General features: G+C 51.4%; 1 protein-coding gene across 1 annotated transcript in view; it reads right to left on the bottom strand.

Moving 5' to 3' along the window:
• CSF1R (colony stimulating factor 1 receptor) overlaps positions 1 to 14077 on the bottom strand; it is a 39865-nt gene that overhangs the window by 13345 nt on the left and 12443 nt on the right. Inside the window, exons 5-12 of the mRNA XM_055285664.2 lie at positions 13428 to 13712; positions 11487 to 11623; positions 11083 to 11242; positions 6611 to 6803; positions 3758 to 3873; positions 3480 to 3600; positions 3171 to 3361; positions 1506 to 1621 (exon numbers count right to left, since the gene is read on the bottom strand). Coding sequence (XP_055141639.1) covers positions 1506 to 1621; positions 3171 to 3361; positions 3480 to 3600; positions 3758 to 3873; positions 6611 to 6803; positions 11083 to 11242; positions 11487 to 11623; positions 13428 to 13712 — 1319 coding nt within the window. The remainder of the gene's footprint in view (positions 1 to 1505; positions 1622 to 3170; positions 3362 to 3479; positions 3601 to 3757; positions 3874 to 6610; positions 6804 to 11082; positions 11243 to 11486; positions 11624 to 13427; positions 13713 to 14077) is intronic.

Here is a 14077-nt window from a genome sequence, read left to right as displayed (position 1 = left end):
ACAAAAGCCCCAAGGGGGTATGGGGAAGAAAAGGTAGCCAAGGGGACACAAGATGGGTCATTCAGCCCTTGATCACACCAGTCCCTTGTTCAAACCCACTGACGGCCTTGGACGGACATGGTGGGGTCCAACTATTCAGACCCCCAACCCTACCCTGGTCTTCCCCTCACCTGCCCCTCTGCACACTCTGCCCTCTCCCCCAGAGGTACCCTTTCCCTTAGTCTCATCTCCCTGCTGCATCCCTCATCCTCCAAAGCACGTCCCACCAATGCCAAGCCACCTCCTCCAGGCAGTCTCCCTTACCCACCAGCCTGAAAAGTCCCTCCACCTCTGAACTCCACAGCCCTCCGGCCTGGTCCTCTCAGCTTCTGATCACATTGCACATGGTCTTTGTGTGGGCAGGCAGGCAGTGGAGGCCATGGGTTCTAAGGACAGAAGCCCCTGGGGCCCAGTGCCAACCATATGCCTCAGCCCCTTGGGGTTTTTTTTTTTTTTTTAACCTTGCTGAGCCTCAGCTTCCTGATGGGTAAGATAACTGACTAGTATACTTCCTGCCTCCAGCTTCTTGTGAGGGTGAAATAAGATGAGTCAATGTTTCACATAATGATTGGGACATGCTTTGGAGTGAGTCCTCCTTCAGGGTTAAAAACCAGACTCTGCCTTTGACCAGCTGTAGACAAGGACAACTGTCCCAACCTCTCAGAACCTCAGTTTACAACTCTGTAAAATGGGCTAATGCTAGCTGCATACAATGGTTGCTGAGGGCATTAGGTGAAATGATGCAGGTAACATGCTACAGAAAAATGCCCCTCAAATCACTATCATATACTGAGCGGGCAGTGACAGGAAGCACACTATGTGCAACATGCACTAAATTGTGGCTTTGGCTAATAGGACAGTAACATGAAATAATGAAGAGGATGATGGTTACAGGCCTTCGTCTTCACTAGACCACGTGCTTCTTAGGGCAGGGCTCAGGCCTGGCCCAGGGGATACCATGCTTGTATGTCCATTTCCTCTGCCCCGTGGTGGGTGCCAGGACACCCCCGGGCTGAGACAGGCTCCCAGGGCTGTGCTGCTGCAGAATGCCATTCCTCTCCTCATAGCCTCTCACCCTATAGTCTATGCCGTTGCTTTCATGGCTTTGGTTTTTTGTTTTTTTTGAGCTGGGATCTGGCTGTATCACCCAGGCTGGTCCCTAACTCCTGGCCTCAAGCGATGCCCCTGCCTCAACCTCCCAAGTAGCTGGGATTACAGGTGTGCCCTTGCTTTCATGGCTATTTGATTAGCACCTGTCTCTCACACTAGACAGTAAACCCTATGAAGGCAGAGCCTCAGAGGCCACCCAGCAGCCGGCTCATGTTGGCATACAGTAGGCACCCACTAAAGAGCTGTTAGCTGATGGACTGACTGAGGAGGAGGAAGGGTGAATCCATGCAGCCTGGGGGTACCGTCCAAATCTGGCTCACTCAGGCGCCTGGCAGCCCGGCTCCACTCCGGCTCACCTGCTTATACTTGTACAATAGCAGCAGGAGCAGCAGCAGCAGCAAGGCCATGATGGACATGCAGGCGACCACCACCGGTGTGAAGAGGAACTCATCCGGGGGATGCATGCGGGCTCCTGGAAGGCGTGAAGCAAAGCAGTGAGCAGGCAGGGGCGCCTCCGAGCCCCCTCCCTGAGGTCAGGCCTGCACACTGCCTGGAACACAGTGGGTGCTCAATAAATGCTTGTGGACTGAATGAAGCATCCCCCACTGGAAGCCTCTGGGGCCTCTCCTGCAGACCCTCCCCAAGAGAAAGGCAGAGGACGGCCTCTTCAGCTCTGCTCATGCCCAGCCCCAAACCCTGTCCAGAGTCACAGCCTCCTGTGGCTGGGGGTAGAGAGCCTCTGGGGTCATGCAGTCTCACCGTGTGCCAGTGCAAGAAACCTCTCTGCAGCAGCCTGGCCTGGTGCTCAGCCGTGGCTTGCATGCACATTCCCAGTGACAGGAGGTGATGAGCATGCACTGCACCTCCAGGAAGCTCGTTCAGAAAGGCCTTCTGGAGGTCACACTGCAACCTTCCTCTCCTGCATTTCCCCTGCAGCTTCCCCACATGCCCTTTGGAATCATACAGCCCTTCTGAGGGTCTAGCAAGCCAGGCTTGTGGCCCCTGGGTCTCCTCTTCCCCGAATCTATAATCCTAGTGATGTTTTGGAGGACATAATTTCCACTTCCTTGCTCAGATCAATAACTTAGATCTGCAGCCAAATTTCACCTGTGCCACTTAGGAGCTGTGTGACATTGAGCCTAGGGAAAATTATATTTATTTCCTAGATTTGTAGGAGTTAATCGAGATAATCCCTGTAAAGAGCTTAACACAGTGCCTGGCGCAGCAGAAGCCTTGAACAAAATGTTGGCTTTATTATAATATACAACCTCCAGCAGTAAGACCCAGCATGGCCACAGGCACCTGCATGCAGTTGGACCCTGGTAGCAGCAGTTGCTCTAAGGCCAGCAGCTGGGGACATGAGTGACCACCTCTGAGCCAGGCGGGTGCCAGAGCCTGGTTGTCAAAAGCCTGAGGATGCTGTGGACCTCTGAGAATCACAGAACTAGCTGGTAAGGAGGCTTTATGTAAAGCAGAGAGGCAGCCTGTGTTGTGCACAGGGCCGAGCATCATCCCCCGGGGCAGCCTCTTGCACAGCAACCTCAAATGTATAGACTGCGTCTGGAGCAAGAGCGAGAGTTGGAGAAGGCCATCCTGAGCTGGCCCTGAGCTGGAGATGGACGGACTGTTTCCTTGCTCGTTGCCTGCCTCCCTCCTCAGCCTCTAAGCTCTGGGGAGGCACTGCTTCCCTGCATAGGGCACGTCCCTGGCACACGGTGCATAATTCCTGCACATACTTGTGAATAAATGCATGAGTTAGAGTGCAGAGATAAGAGTAGGGGCCAGTTTCTTCAGGCTGCTTTCTCTCTGCTTTCTCAGAGACTGCCCCATCCTACTGCTTCGGGAGACCTGCCAGGCAGGAGGGGCTTGGACTGGCCCAGAGAGGTGGACCTTGGCATTGCTAGGATCTGCTCCAAAGGTGGATCTGACCCCAGCTCCCTCGGTGGGGGTTGGGGGAGGAGCCGCCTAAAGAAGCAGGGGTGGGCGGTGGGCGGGGTGCGGGTGCGAAGGCTCCCACTCACCTGCAGAGATGGGTATGAAGGCCCAGGAGCCACTCCCCACGCTGTTGTGGGCCCTGCACTCGTAGGTTTGGTTGTGCTCTAAGGTCTCAACGGTCAGCAGGCTCTGCACGGTCACCTTGTGGAAGGGCTCCTGGCTCAGGACCTCAGGGTATGGGTCATCCCAGACCTGTAGCACTTGGGCCTCATCACACCTGGAAAAAGCAGAATGTGGCTCAGAGCTTCAGGGTCCCCAGCGCCAGCATGTCCCCCCCACTCACAGGGTTCCCAGCCCCTGTGCCCAGGTGAGGGAGGTGAGTGCAGCCCACTTACCTATCAGTGTGGCCACTGCACTGCAGCCATGTCACGTTGGGCTGGGGGTACCCAGAGGCAGCACACAAAAGGGTGCCAGAGCCATTGATGAAGGTCCATATGACACTTACCTCTGGAGGGTCTAAGGAAGAAAGGAGGAGGCCCCAAGTCACACACTCTCCCCACCACCTCCCAATCTCCCAGTACCTCCTTCCCTGTGCCCTGCCGCAGTCAACCCCACCCCCCCCGAGGCAGTCCCAGGGCCTCCACCCCAGGCGGCGCTCCGCCCCAGCACTCACATCGAAGGGTGAGCTCAAACGTCAGAGCTCTCCAGCCTCCTGGGTTTCTGGCCAGGAAGGAGTAGCGGCCAGCCTCAGAGGGCTTCAGGCGGGGCAGAGAGAGGGTGAAGGTGTGCCTGCAGGAGAGAATCAGGTGGTCTTGGTGAGCCCCAGCCTAGTATGGCCCCTACCAGGATTGCAGTCAGATAACAGCCTTAAAGGGGTTTATTTTATTTTTGGTAAAATATCCAGGGCCCAACGGCCTTGGGTAAGCCAGGTACTCAGGCAGGGTGCCATTGAGACATACAAAAACCACCAATCCCATTTCCTTAGTTGGTTTTCTTATCTGAAAGTGCTTTTTTCCTGAGGTTTAATAACGGTGGTGTCTTCGAGGTGCTGGGAGGTGTATCACAGGTCTCCTATGTTGGCCACTGTCACTGGACTAAGCTTTCACGAAAGCTGCAATCCCTGCTGAAAATCCCTAAAGTGCCAACCTTGCCAAGAGGGACCGAGAAAGAGACAAGAGGCAGGATGTAGGGCCCTGGGTTCCAAGCCACGTTGCTGCAGAGACTGGGGTTCGAGTCCTGGTGCTGCCGTTTCTTGGCTGTGTGACCTTAGACAAGTACTTAACCTCACTGATCCCTCACTTCCTTTGCTGTGAGAGTGATATCGATGGTTACTAATTCACAGGCTTGGCCTGAGGATTAAAGGGCTTTTTTAGGGTGCTTGACACAGAAGTTGACTCTTTGTGGGCACTCAATTTAATGGTACCCTTTATTACAGAAAAGGCCCGGGAGCAAAAACAAAAATCATCTTTGGCTGATTTTGGGAAATTTTTTGTTTTATTCTTTCTTTAATCTCTATTTTACAATTTGTCCATAATGAACATGTGTTGTTTAGGTAATAAATACATTTTTTTAAAAAGTCCCCCAGTTCACTGTCAAAATAAATAAAATTTTTAAAATTATAGCGAATGGCCAGTTCTTGCTTGGGAAATATCTGCAGCTACTACTGGACTAAAATCTACGGTATTCAGAGAGCAGTCTCATCCAGCCAGACCCTGGGCATATAGAAGCCCTCTGTCTAGGTCACTTCTTGAGATAACTAATCCCTTTAACTAAAAATAATTTAACTTTTTTGGATAATTGAAAGTCACCATTATGAACAACTCATCACATGAACTAAAATTCTGTGGCTGTTTGGTGTCCAGGCTTCTCTGCCTTGTGCTGAATGGGCCCAGACTACCGTGTTTTAGGGGATCTTGTGTTCCTTTCCTCAATGTCTCTGTGGCTTATGGACCCATTAAGCCCATCCATGGACGAACCCCCTCCAAAGGGCCTACAGATTCCAGATTCAGAACTTCTGCTTTAAATGAGAGGAAGACAGAGGCCAGAAAGGACCAGAAGGGAACTGAGAGGAGGAAGGAGAGGAGGAAGATGAGGACAAGAAAACATCCTTGTTGCTTCTGACAATTGACAAGCAAGATTCTGGGAATCAATGAGGTTTGGGCTTCCAGAGCTAGAACGAGAATCTCAAAGAGTTTTGGAGTTGTCTAAGGGATCCACACAGGGATGACAAACAGATCTCTCACGAGCCAACTATGCTGGAAATACTGCCTGGGGCCTGTGTTGAGGAGGGCTCTGAGGCCGCATCTACACTCTGCAGAAGAGAGTTGCAGAAAAATGAATGAGAGTGAGTGTGGCATGCACACCACGTATTTGCTGCCCTTAATCAAGCTGTACTGTCTCACTCTGAAAGGGCTGGGTATGAATGATTTAGTCCAGGCACAATGGCTCACACCTGTAATCCTAACACCTTGGGAGGCCGAGGCAGGCAGATCACCTGAGGTCAGGAGTTCGAGACCAGCCTGGCCAACATGGTGAAACCCTGTCTCTACTAAAAATACAAAAATTAGCCGGGTATGGTGGTGGGCATCTGTAATCCCAGCTACTTGGGAGGCTGAGGCAGGAGAATCACTTGAACCCAGGAGGCCGAGGTTGCAGTGAACCGAGATTGTGCCATTGCACTCTAGCCTGGGCAACAAGAGCAAAACTCCATCTAAAAAAAAAAAAAAAAGAAAGAACTATTTTAATATTTTAATACCTGAGTTAATACCTGGTATACCTGGTATGAGTGTTCCTCTTAGGGACAAAGTCTTCTTATTTAGAACCTACCTGCTTAAGCCACTTTGGATGAGAAAGCAAGACCCCAAGAACACAGTTCATAGGCAGACAGGAAAAAGATTTCTAAAATGTGTGTGGAATACACAGGATTGTGGGAGTGGGGAGATGGAAGAAGACGGGGTGTGGAGTTATTATAGATTCCACTTCATGGGAAGAGTTTTGAGCTTACAGAGAAGAGCAGCCAGTGAGAAATTCTCGGGGCTGGGTGATCACAATCCCTTAAAGAACATTTCATGTATCTGTGACTGTGATCTTAATTCCCTCTTCCCCTCCCTCCAAGCTTTTGTATGTAGCAGATAACTTGTGCAGTCATTATCAGGAGTGTATCTATGAGTGGGGCTGTTTTCTGCATTTAGATTGGCACCAAGAGAGGAAAATGAATGAGGCTGAGGGTTCTTGAGGGACCATGAATGAGAATGCACACTCCCAAGAAATGGTAGAATCCTTGGGTGGGGCATTGACTATCCCAAGGATGTGGGATGGTAGAGGTAAGTCAATTTCATCTAGATCTCAAACACAGATGACCAATATTGGGATTACATGAAGTCAGGGAAAGTGAAACCCAGAAAGGGGCAGAGACTTGCTCAAGGTCATACAGCAAGGTTGGGACATGAGCCAAGTGTCCTGATGCTTGCTGATGCATACCCCATCTGGTTGTCGGGCTGTGTAGACGGGAGCTGATAAGTGGTACCTGTATGTGTCCTTGGTGGTAGCATTAGCAAGCTTGGGCTCAGGCTGGTGGTCAGAAAAGGGTCCCAGGTAGGTCCAGTTAAAACCTTGCAGGCCTGGGTAGGCCTCCACCATGACTTTGAGGTTGAGCCCCTCCCCCACGGTCACCTCCTGGATGAGGTTCTGCTCAGAGCTCAAGTTCAAGTAGGCACTCTCTGGAAAGCAGAACACACAAGCATCTGGCATTAGTGAGAAGATGTCCTTGTTTATTTGTCCATTTTGTCATCCACCCATTAATCCAGTCCCTGAGCAGCTATGTCACAGGTACATAGTCCCCACTACCCAAGACAGGTCCTCTGACACCCCTCTTCTCACCGCCCCCTTCAGAATCCCTGCATCAAAACTTTTCTCACTAAGGCCCTAGGAGAACCTGGGCAAATTCCTATCCCCATTTACGCCTCCATCTCCTTATTTGTGTAATGAAAAGATTGAATATATCTGTGATTTTCCAAGTTTTTGAAAAATTTTTGGCAGCAAGAAAACACACACACACATACACACACAATTTCACATGTCCTCATCCATTTCCCCTTCTTCTGGTCATAAGTCAGTCAATGCGGCTTCCAATTATAGCTCTGGAGTAGGTGTGTAACCCAGGCCAATCAATGAGGGTACTCTGTCCCCTCTGGCCCAGTGATTGGTTTGGGTTACCATGAATCCATGAGTCCATAACACTCAATTCCATGATTTTTGTTAAGACTTTGGGAAAAGAGAAGCCCTCATTTTGCTGGTGTTGCTAGGTCAGATACTACAAGGCGGATAGTCAGAGTCCTACAAGGGGAAAGCCTTCTTGGCAGAGCTGAGAGTTGGGGAGTCATAGATTCTTTTTTTTTTTTTTTTTTTTTTTTTGAGATGGAGTCTTTCTCTGTCCCCCAGGCTGGAGTGCAGTGGTGCGATCTCGGCTCACTGCAAGCCCCGCCTCCCAGGTTCACGCCATTCTCCTGCCTCAGCCTCCCGAGTAGCTGGGACTACAGGCACCTGCCAACACGCCCAGCTAATTTTTTGTATTTTTAGTAGAGACAGGGTTTCACCGTGTTAGCCAGGATGGTCTCGATCTCCTGACCTCGTGATCCACCCGCCTCGGCCTCCCAAAGTGCTGGGATTACAGGCTTGAGCCACCGCACCCAGCCATGGGAGTCATAGATTCTTTCCAGCATCAGCTGAACACTTGGATCCAAGTGTTCCTGAAGCTGATATCCATGAGCTTTTTAGCTATAAGGAAAAAAAAAATCCTTTTAATTAAGCCAGTTTGAGTTGGTTTCTATTACTTGTATCTGAAAGAGTCCTGACTAGTTTTTTTTTTTTTTTTTGAGACAGAGTCTCGCTCTGTCATCCAGGCTGGAGTGGAGTGACACAGTCTCTGCTCACTGCAACCTCCGCCTCCCAGGTTCAAGCAATTCTCCTGCCTCAGCCTCCCGAGTAGCTGGGACTACAGGTGCATGCCACCACGCCCAGCTACTAACTAGTTTCTCCTAATGAAATTTTGCACAAATTGCAATCCAGCTGCTCTTGTTGAATCTCGGGCAAAGGAATTGTGGCAAGAACCCCAATTCGCTCAGCCTCTCCATGCCTGTCATGGTAGCCCCTGACATGCCTTCTTAAAACCTCAGGGCTCTGCCACAAGCCCTGGAGTAGATGATTTCTAAGAGCTCCTCTCCTTACTCTATTCTGTCTGAAAATCTGAAATTCACCCTTCTACACTGATATATGTCTACTCAAAAGCCCCCTATGGCATCCCATTGCCTCCATTATTCAGCTTGGCATTCCAGGCTCTCCTCAATCAAATCAGGTCTCACTGTGCTCATCCAGCCACCTCCCCCTCTTCCTTCCTACGCGTGCGCGCGCACACACACACACACACACACACACACACACACACACACTCAACACTCCACCCATCTGGGTCTCCTAACATCCCTGAACACACCATAGTCATTCCAACCTTGGAGGTTTTGCTCAAGCAATTTCCTCCACCAGAAATCTCATCCTCCTCCTTTTCATCATAGAGGCCCCTTTATCCTTTAAGACTCACCCCGATGAGGGAGTCTGTACTCAGTGCTCCAGGACACAGGAACCTCTCACTCCACTCGACTGTTGCTGCCCTTCCAGACTACACACTCATTAGGCACCACATCTGCACTGCTTCATGCATCTGGTTCTCCCTCCAGGTAGCTTTCTTCTCTCTCCAACTAGTCTGTGAGCTTTTGGGGGCAAGGCTTTTCTCTTCTTCTCTGTCTCTCTCAACAATCCATCTATTATTCATCCATCCATTTGTCCATTCATCCATCCAAACACCAACAACTTCCTGCTACCTTCACCATTACCACTCTAGTCCACCCACCATCAGCTCCAGCCTGGACCACTGCGATAGCCTCCTCCTTTCATCTCCCTGCTTCCATCCTTGTCTCCCTACAGACAGTACGCAACAACACCCAAGAAAGCTCTGTTAATTCTTATTACATCCAACCCACCATGTCACTCATCTGCTCAAACCCTCCCACAGCTCCCCATCTCTCTCAGGAGAAAAAGCCCAAGTTTTTACAGTGGTCTCCAAGGCCCTGTGGGATCTACCACCTTCCCACTTTAGCTCTCTGACGTCATCTGAAACCACTTTTTTTCTCACTCTCTCCCCGCAGCCACACTGGCCCACTTGTCCCCTGAACATGGCAAGCACAGTCCTGCTGCAGGATGGCGCTCCCTTCTCCAAAATGGCCACATGGCTTGTTCCTTCAGCAATTTAAGTCTTTGCTCAAATGTCAGCTTTCCAGTGAGATCTTCCTTGGTGAACACCCTATCTGAAGCTGCAAATGCTATATAATTTGTTTTTTAATAATTTGCTTGGCTCATTGCTTGCCCACTCCCAGCTAGAGCACACATTTCATGAGGTCGGGGGTTGTATCTGTTTCGTTTGCAGCTGTATCCTCGATGTCTAGAACAGTGTCTGGCCCAAAGTGTGAATGAACATAAACATTTATTGAGTGACGACTGTATGTCTGTACTAGGAAGCAGACAGGATTAGAAGCCGTAACTGAATTCTTGTGCTTTTGCTCTTCTTCCCCTTTACCCTGCCAGAGCTCCCAGTGCAGATTGGGGTCCACAGCAGATCTCACGATCTGCCGCAAGTCTAGTGCCTTGCACATACTCTAGGGGTAGTGATGCTCATGATTCTCATGCTCCTCGCCACCTCCATCTCCCATAACATTCAACACATGAGGCACGGCCAGACCTAAATGTCTCAGAGCCTGCTCCCACTCTGATGAGCTCCTGCCTTGCTTCAGGGTCTGAGTCCAGTGACTGCCACTGCCTGCACCCAATCACCATAGCCAGAGACCTGGAGGTCATCCTTATCTCCTTTCTCTTCCTCATCCCTGCATCTCAGACTCTTCTACACACCACTGGCCATCTTCAGCCTATTCTCCAGCCTCCAGGTTCCCACCCAACCCACGTGGTGCCAGACTGAGCCTCCTCAGATGCTATCTCTTAGTGCACACTTGGACAGCATTTCCTGTGTCAGATCCTGTTCTAAGTACTTCCTATCTATCTACCATCTATCTATGAAGGGAGTTACTGTTAATATCTTCATTTTACAGGTAGGAAAACTGAGACACAGGGGGCTTAGCAACCTGCTAGTCCTTGGCAGACTCAGGTTGGAACACTGCCCTGGAGTGTGTGCTCCTGACAACCACGCAGTGCCTCCTCTGTGCAATCTGACCCCATCACTCTCCTCTTTACAATGACCTCCCAATAGGTTAAGATGCAGTTATTCTCTCTCACTTTAAGATACCTTTACCTCCGGCTTCTGCCACCTCCTCTGCTCCCCTGTGGCCACTCCTCACACCACTCCACATCCCAGCTATTGTCAAGTTCTTTCAGTGTTCCAAATGATCTATGCTCTCTTTGCCTTTGAGCCTTGCATATGTTCCTCCCTCTGCCAGAAGCGCTGTTCCCCTTCCTTTCCCACCCTTCTGCCTGGCCAACCCACCTTCATTCTTCCCATCCCAGTTTAGAGGCCACCTTCTCGAAGCCTGGGTTGGGGGGACTCCTCAGTGTTCCCAGGACACCTTGTGCTTCCCGCATAATCACTGGGTGATCATTGTCTTTTCATGTGTCCATAAAGGAATGCATGAAAGAATGAACAAATGAAGTCCAGTAGGGAGCTACTGGACCCCAATCCCCAAACAAACAAAAAAGGGCACTAAGGTGCACCCAATGCAGCCATGCACTGTAAGAGCTCCAAGGTGGGAGAGAGATTCCAGGAGAGGGTAAGGGAAAGCTCCTGGAGAGTGGCTCCTTAGCCAAGCCTTGGATAAACAAACTCCAGCAGAGATATCCTCAGCAGGTCTCCTTCCCTGACATCAGCTTCCTCCTCAAAACCCTTCTGCTCACGCTCCTGCAGGATCCCTACCGACCGTCCACCACCACCCTGATGCTTACCTACCACCCGGAAGAACATGGAGGTGGAGTGCTTGCCCTGCACGTTGCTGGCCATGCAGGAGTAGTTGCCGGCATGTTGGAAATCTACTTGATCGAGGTTGAGGGTCAGGACTTTTTGGTAACGGTTATTATGAAAGTCAGATTGTTGAGGGATTGCGAGCTGTAGCCAGAAGGAATGGAGATGTTATACCAAGGTAGTTTAGGGATTAGAAGAATCTGCGTTCCAATCCTCAGCCTTTAAGGATTACTGTCTGCCTTTCCTCTGAGCTTGTTTCTTCACTTGTAAAATGGGACTAATACTGGCTCCCTGCCAGTTTGGAGTGGGGGGCCCAGGACTCCACCGTGGGAAACCTGGTGTGCTGGGAGGATGGCCAGACTTCACCTTGTGATCCTCAGGGACTGACCTTGGTGTTGTTGTGTTGGAGGAAGACATCAAAGTTAACGTCTACGTTGCTGGCTGAGCACACGATCTGGGCAGCTTCCCCTCGAATCCGCACCAGCTCTGCAGGCGCCAGTGTCAAGGCTGGGGGCCCTGGGATGACTGAGACCGGGGGAGAGACCCCTGAACACCCCGGCTCCCTGAACATGATAGAGCTATTGCTCTCCTCCCTGCCATGGGCCACGTCACACTGGCCAGGTCCCCACCACTGCCCCATCCCAAATCCTGGGAGGCAGCCTTGATGCTCCCAGTACCCCCACTGCAAGGCCTGTCCTAAAGAGACCTTGGAAAGTCTACTTTCTCCATCACCTCTACCCCTCCCCAGTCCCGTCACCATTCTCCACCCTGGACTTCTGCACCAGCCTCCCCAGAGACCTGCCTGCCTCCCTCCGAGCCCCCTACACCTGGATTCTTCACCAAAGTGACCTCTTACAAATATAAATGGGACCATGCCTCTCTCCTCTGTAAACATTTGGGGCTTCCCGTTACTCTCAGAAAAGAAGTCAAAGTCCTTCCACACCCCAACCTGTTTCTGAACGCCCTGACAACCTCACCACTTGTTCACTGCACTGCAGCCTGCTGGACCTCTTTCCTACCACAGGGGCTTTGCACCCACCTTTCCCTCCTGGAATGCCTGTCCTCCCACACTTCAAATGGGAGGCTGTTCTCATCCTTCAGATCTTTAGCTCAAAAATTCCTCAGCAAGGCCTCTGTGACCAGCTGATATGAATTAGCCTCCGCAGCACCTCCATGCCCTCTACTCCCCAGCTTGGTTTCTTGCTCATCACATTTGTATTTACTTTCTATTTAATAGTTAGACTCTAGTCGAATGTCAAATCCATGACAGGAATATTCCAGCAGCCAGCAAGATGCCTGACACATGGTAGGCCTTGAATTCATATTTATGCCCATTGCTGCTGTTGAAAGATAATCTAATCCAGATTCCTAAGGCCCAGGGACATGAAAGGACTCACCCAAGGTCCTGAGGGGGCTCAAGGCAGAATTAGGGCCCAGGACCTTTGGCTCTTGGCCAGCCCAGGGCTTTGCAGGATGAAATGCCAGGAAAGAGCCCTAATGGCCTCCTCTGCCCACACAGCTGTGGTCCTTTGACCTCCTGGGCAGGTTTAGTGGCCTCAGATCCCAGGGGCATTGATCTAGCTGCTTCACTCTGACCCTGGCCCTCGTTACAGGGACTGATTGCTGTCTCAAGCCCAGGTCCTCAGCCTGGGGCCCTGCTTGCTCTCACCAGTCCTCCCAGAAACCAGAATCCTGCCTGCCATCCCAGCAGGGTGAGACTCCACCTCCACTGTTACCTGGCCACCGCGAGAGCCGTCACCCGCACCCACCATCTCCTCCCTGCCTCTTGGCTCAGCATCCCTCCTGCATGTGCCCAGCACCTGGCCTAAGGCAGGCCCCGAGTGGGAAATCCATGTCTGAGGCTGAGCTTCAGTCCTCTTTCCACACCTAGAACATTCAGAGCCTGTCCCCACCTCACCATTTGGTACTCACTGTCCCCCTCCTGAAGCAGATCTTTGCACAGCCACCTCCTTCATGTCATTCAGATTTCCGCTCTAATAAAGTGTTTCCTTCTCAGTGAGGCTCCCCCGCCCCACACTCTCCTTATTCGGCTACCCTGTTGAATGTTTTTTTTTTTTGTAGCATGTCTAATGACCTGAGATGACCTTGCCCACTGAGTTATTTGCTCACATGTGGTTTGTCTCCCTGCCCCGACACCTTGTCAGACCTGCCCCATAGATGATCGTGGAACCACTGAAGGGAAGAAGTGAAAGAAAGAGGACATCTCACTACCCCCCATCACACCCAGTCCCCAGTCACCACCCATGTGGCCGCCGGCTCTCTGTCCCCACTCTTCAGGCCTGGCCATCGGTCCCCATGCCCCACGCACCTTTCTGCACTTTCAGCCGGATGCTGATGGACATCACCTTCCTGCCACCCATCAGGGCACTGCATTGATAGTCCTGGCTCTGAATGAACTTGGCCCTGTGGATGGTGAAGCCATGCCAGGGTGAGAAGGAGTAGTTGGTATGGCGCATGAGGGGCCGGCCACGCACACGCACCAGCGAGACGCCTGCTTCCAGCACCGGGTCTGTGAGCAGACAGGGCAGCAGTGCGTCCTGGTCCTCGAACACAACGACCTCCTCTGCTAGCACGTTCCAGGGCCGGGCAGGGTCTAGAGTAGAGGAGGGCACAGGGTTACAACTGCCCTCCCTCCACTGGGCCAAGGGGTACCTGGACATAGGTGACAGGGAAGCTCAGAGAGGCTGATCATTCATCTGAGGTCACACCATGCCAGGACAGTTCAGAGGATGCTTCAGCGTGGTGGCTCCAGAGTGAGACGCACCTGGACTCCAGTCTAGTCCCACTATGTGAGGCTGCATGACCTTGGACAACCTTCCTGCACTTCTAGAAAACGCATCATCATAGACCCGACTTGCAGGGTTATTGTGAGGACTGCATTACATTAGCAGCTCTTTCAGGTCCTTGCTCATAGCCAGCACTCAGTAAATGCAGAGCTGAATTGTTACGATTGTTAAT

This window comes from Symphalangus syndactylus, chromosome 7 (genome assembly GCF_028878055.3).
Source record: "Symphalangus syndactylus isolate Jambi chromosome 7, NHGRI_mSymSyn1-v2.1_pri, whole genome shotgun sequence".
Classification (NCBI taxonomy): domain Eukaryota; kingdom Metazoa; phylum Chordata; class Mammalia; order Primates; family Hylobatidae; genus Symphalangus; species Symphalangus syndactylus.
Note: the sequence above shows the minus strand (reverse complement) of the source record. Positions and strands in the feature narration are given on the sequence as shown.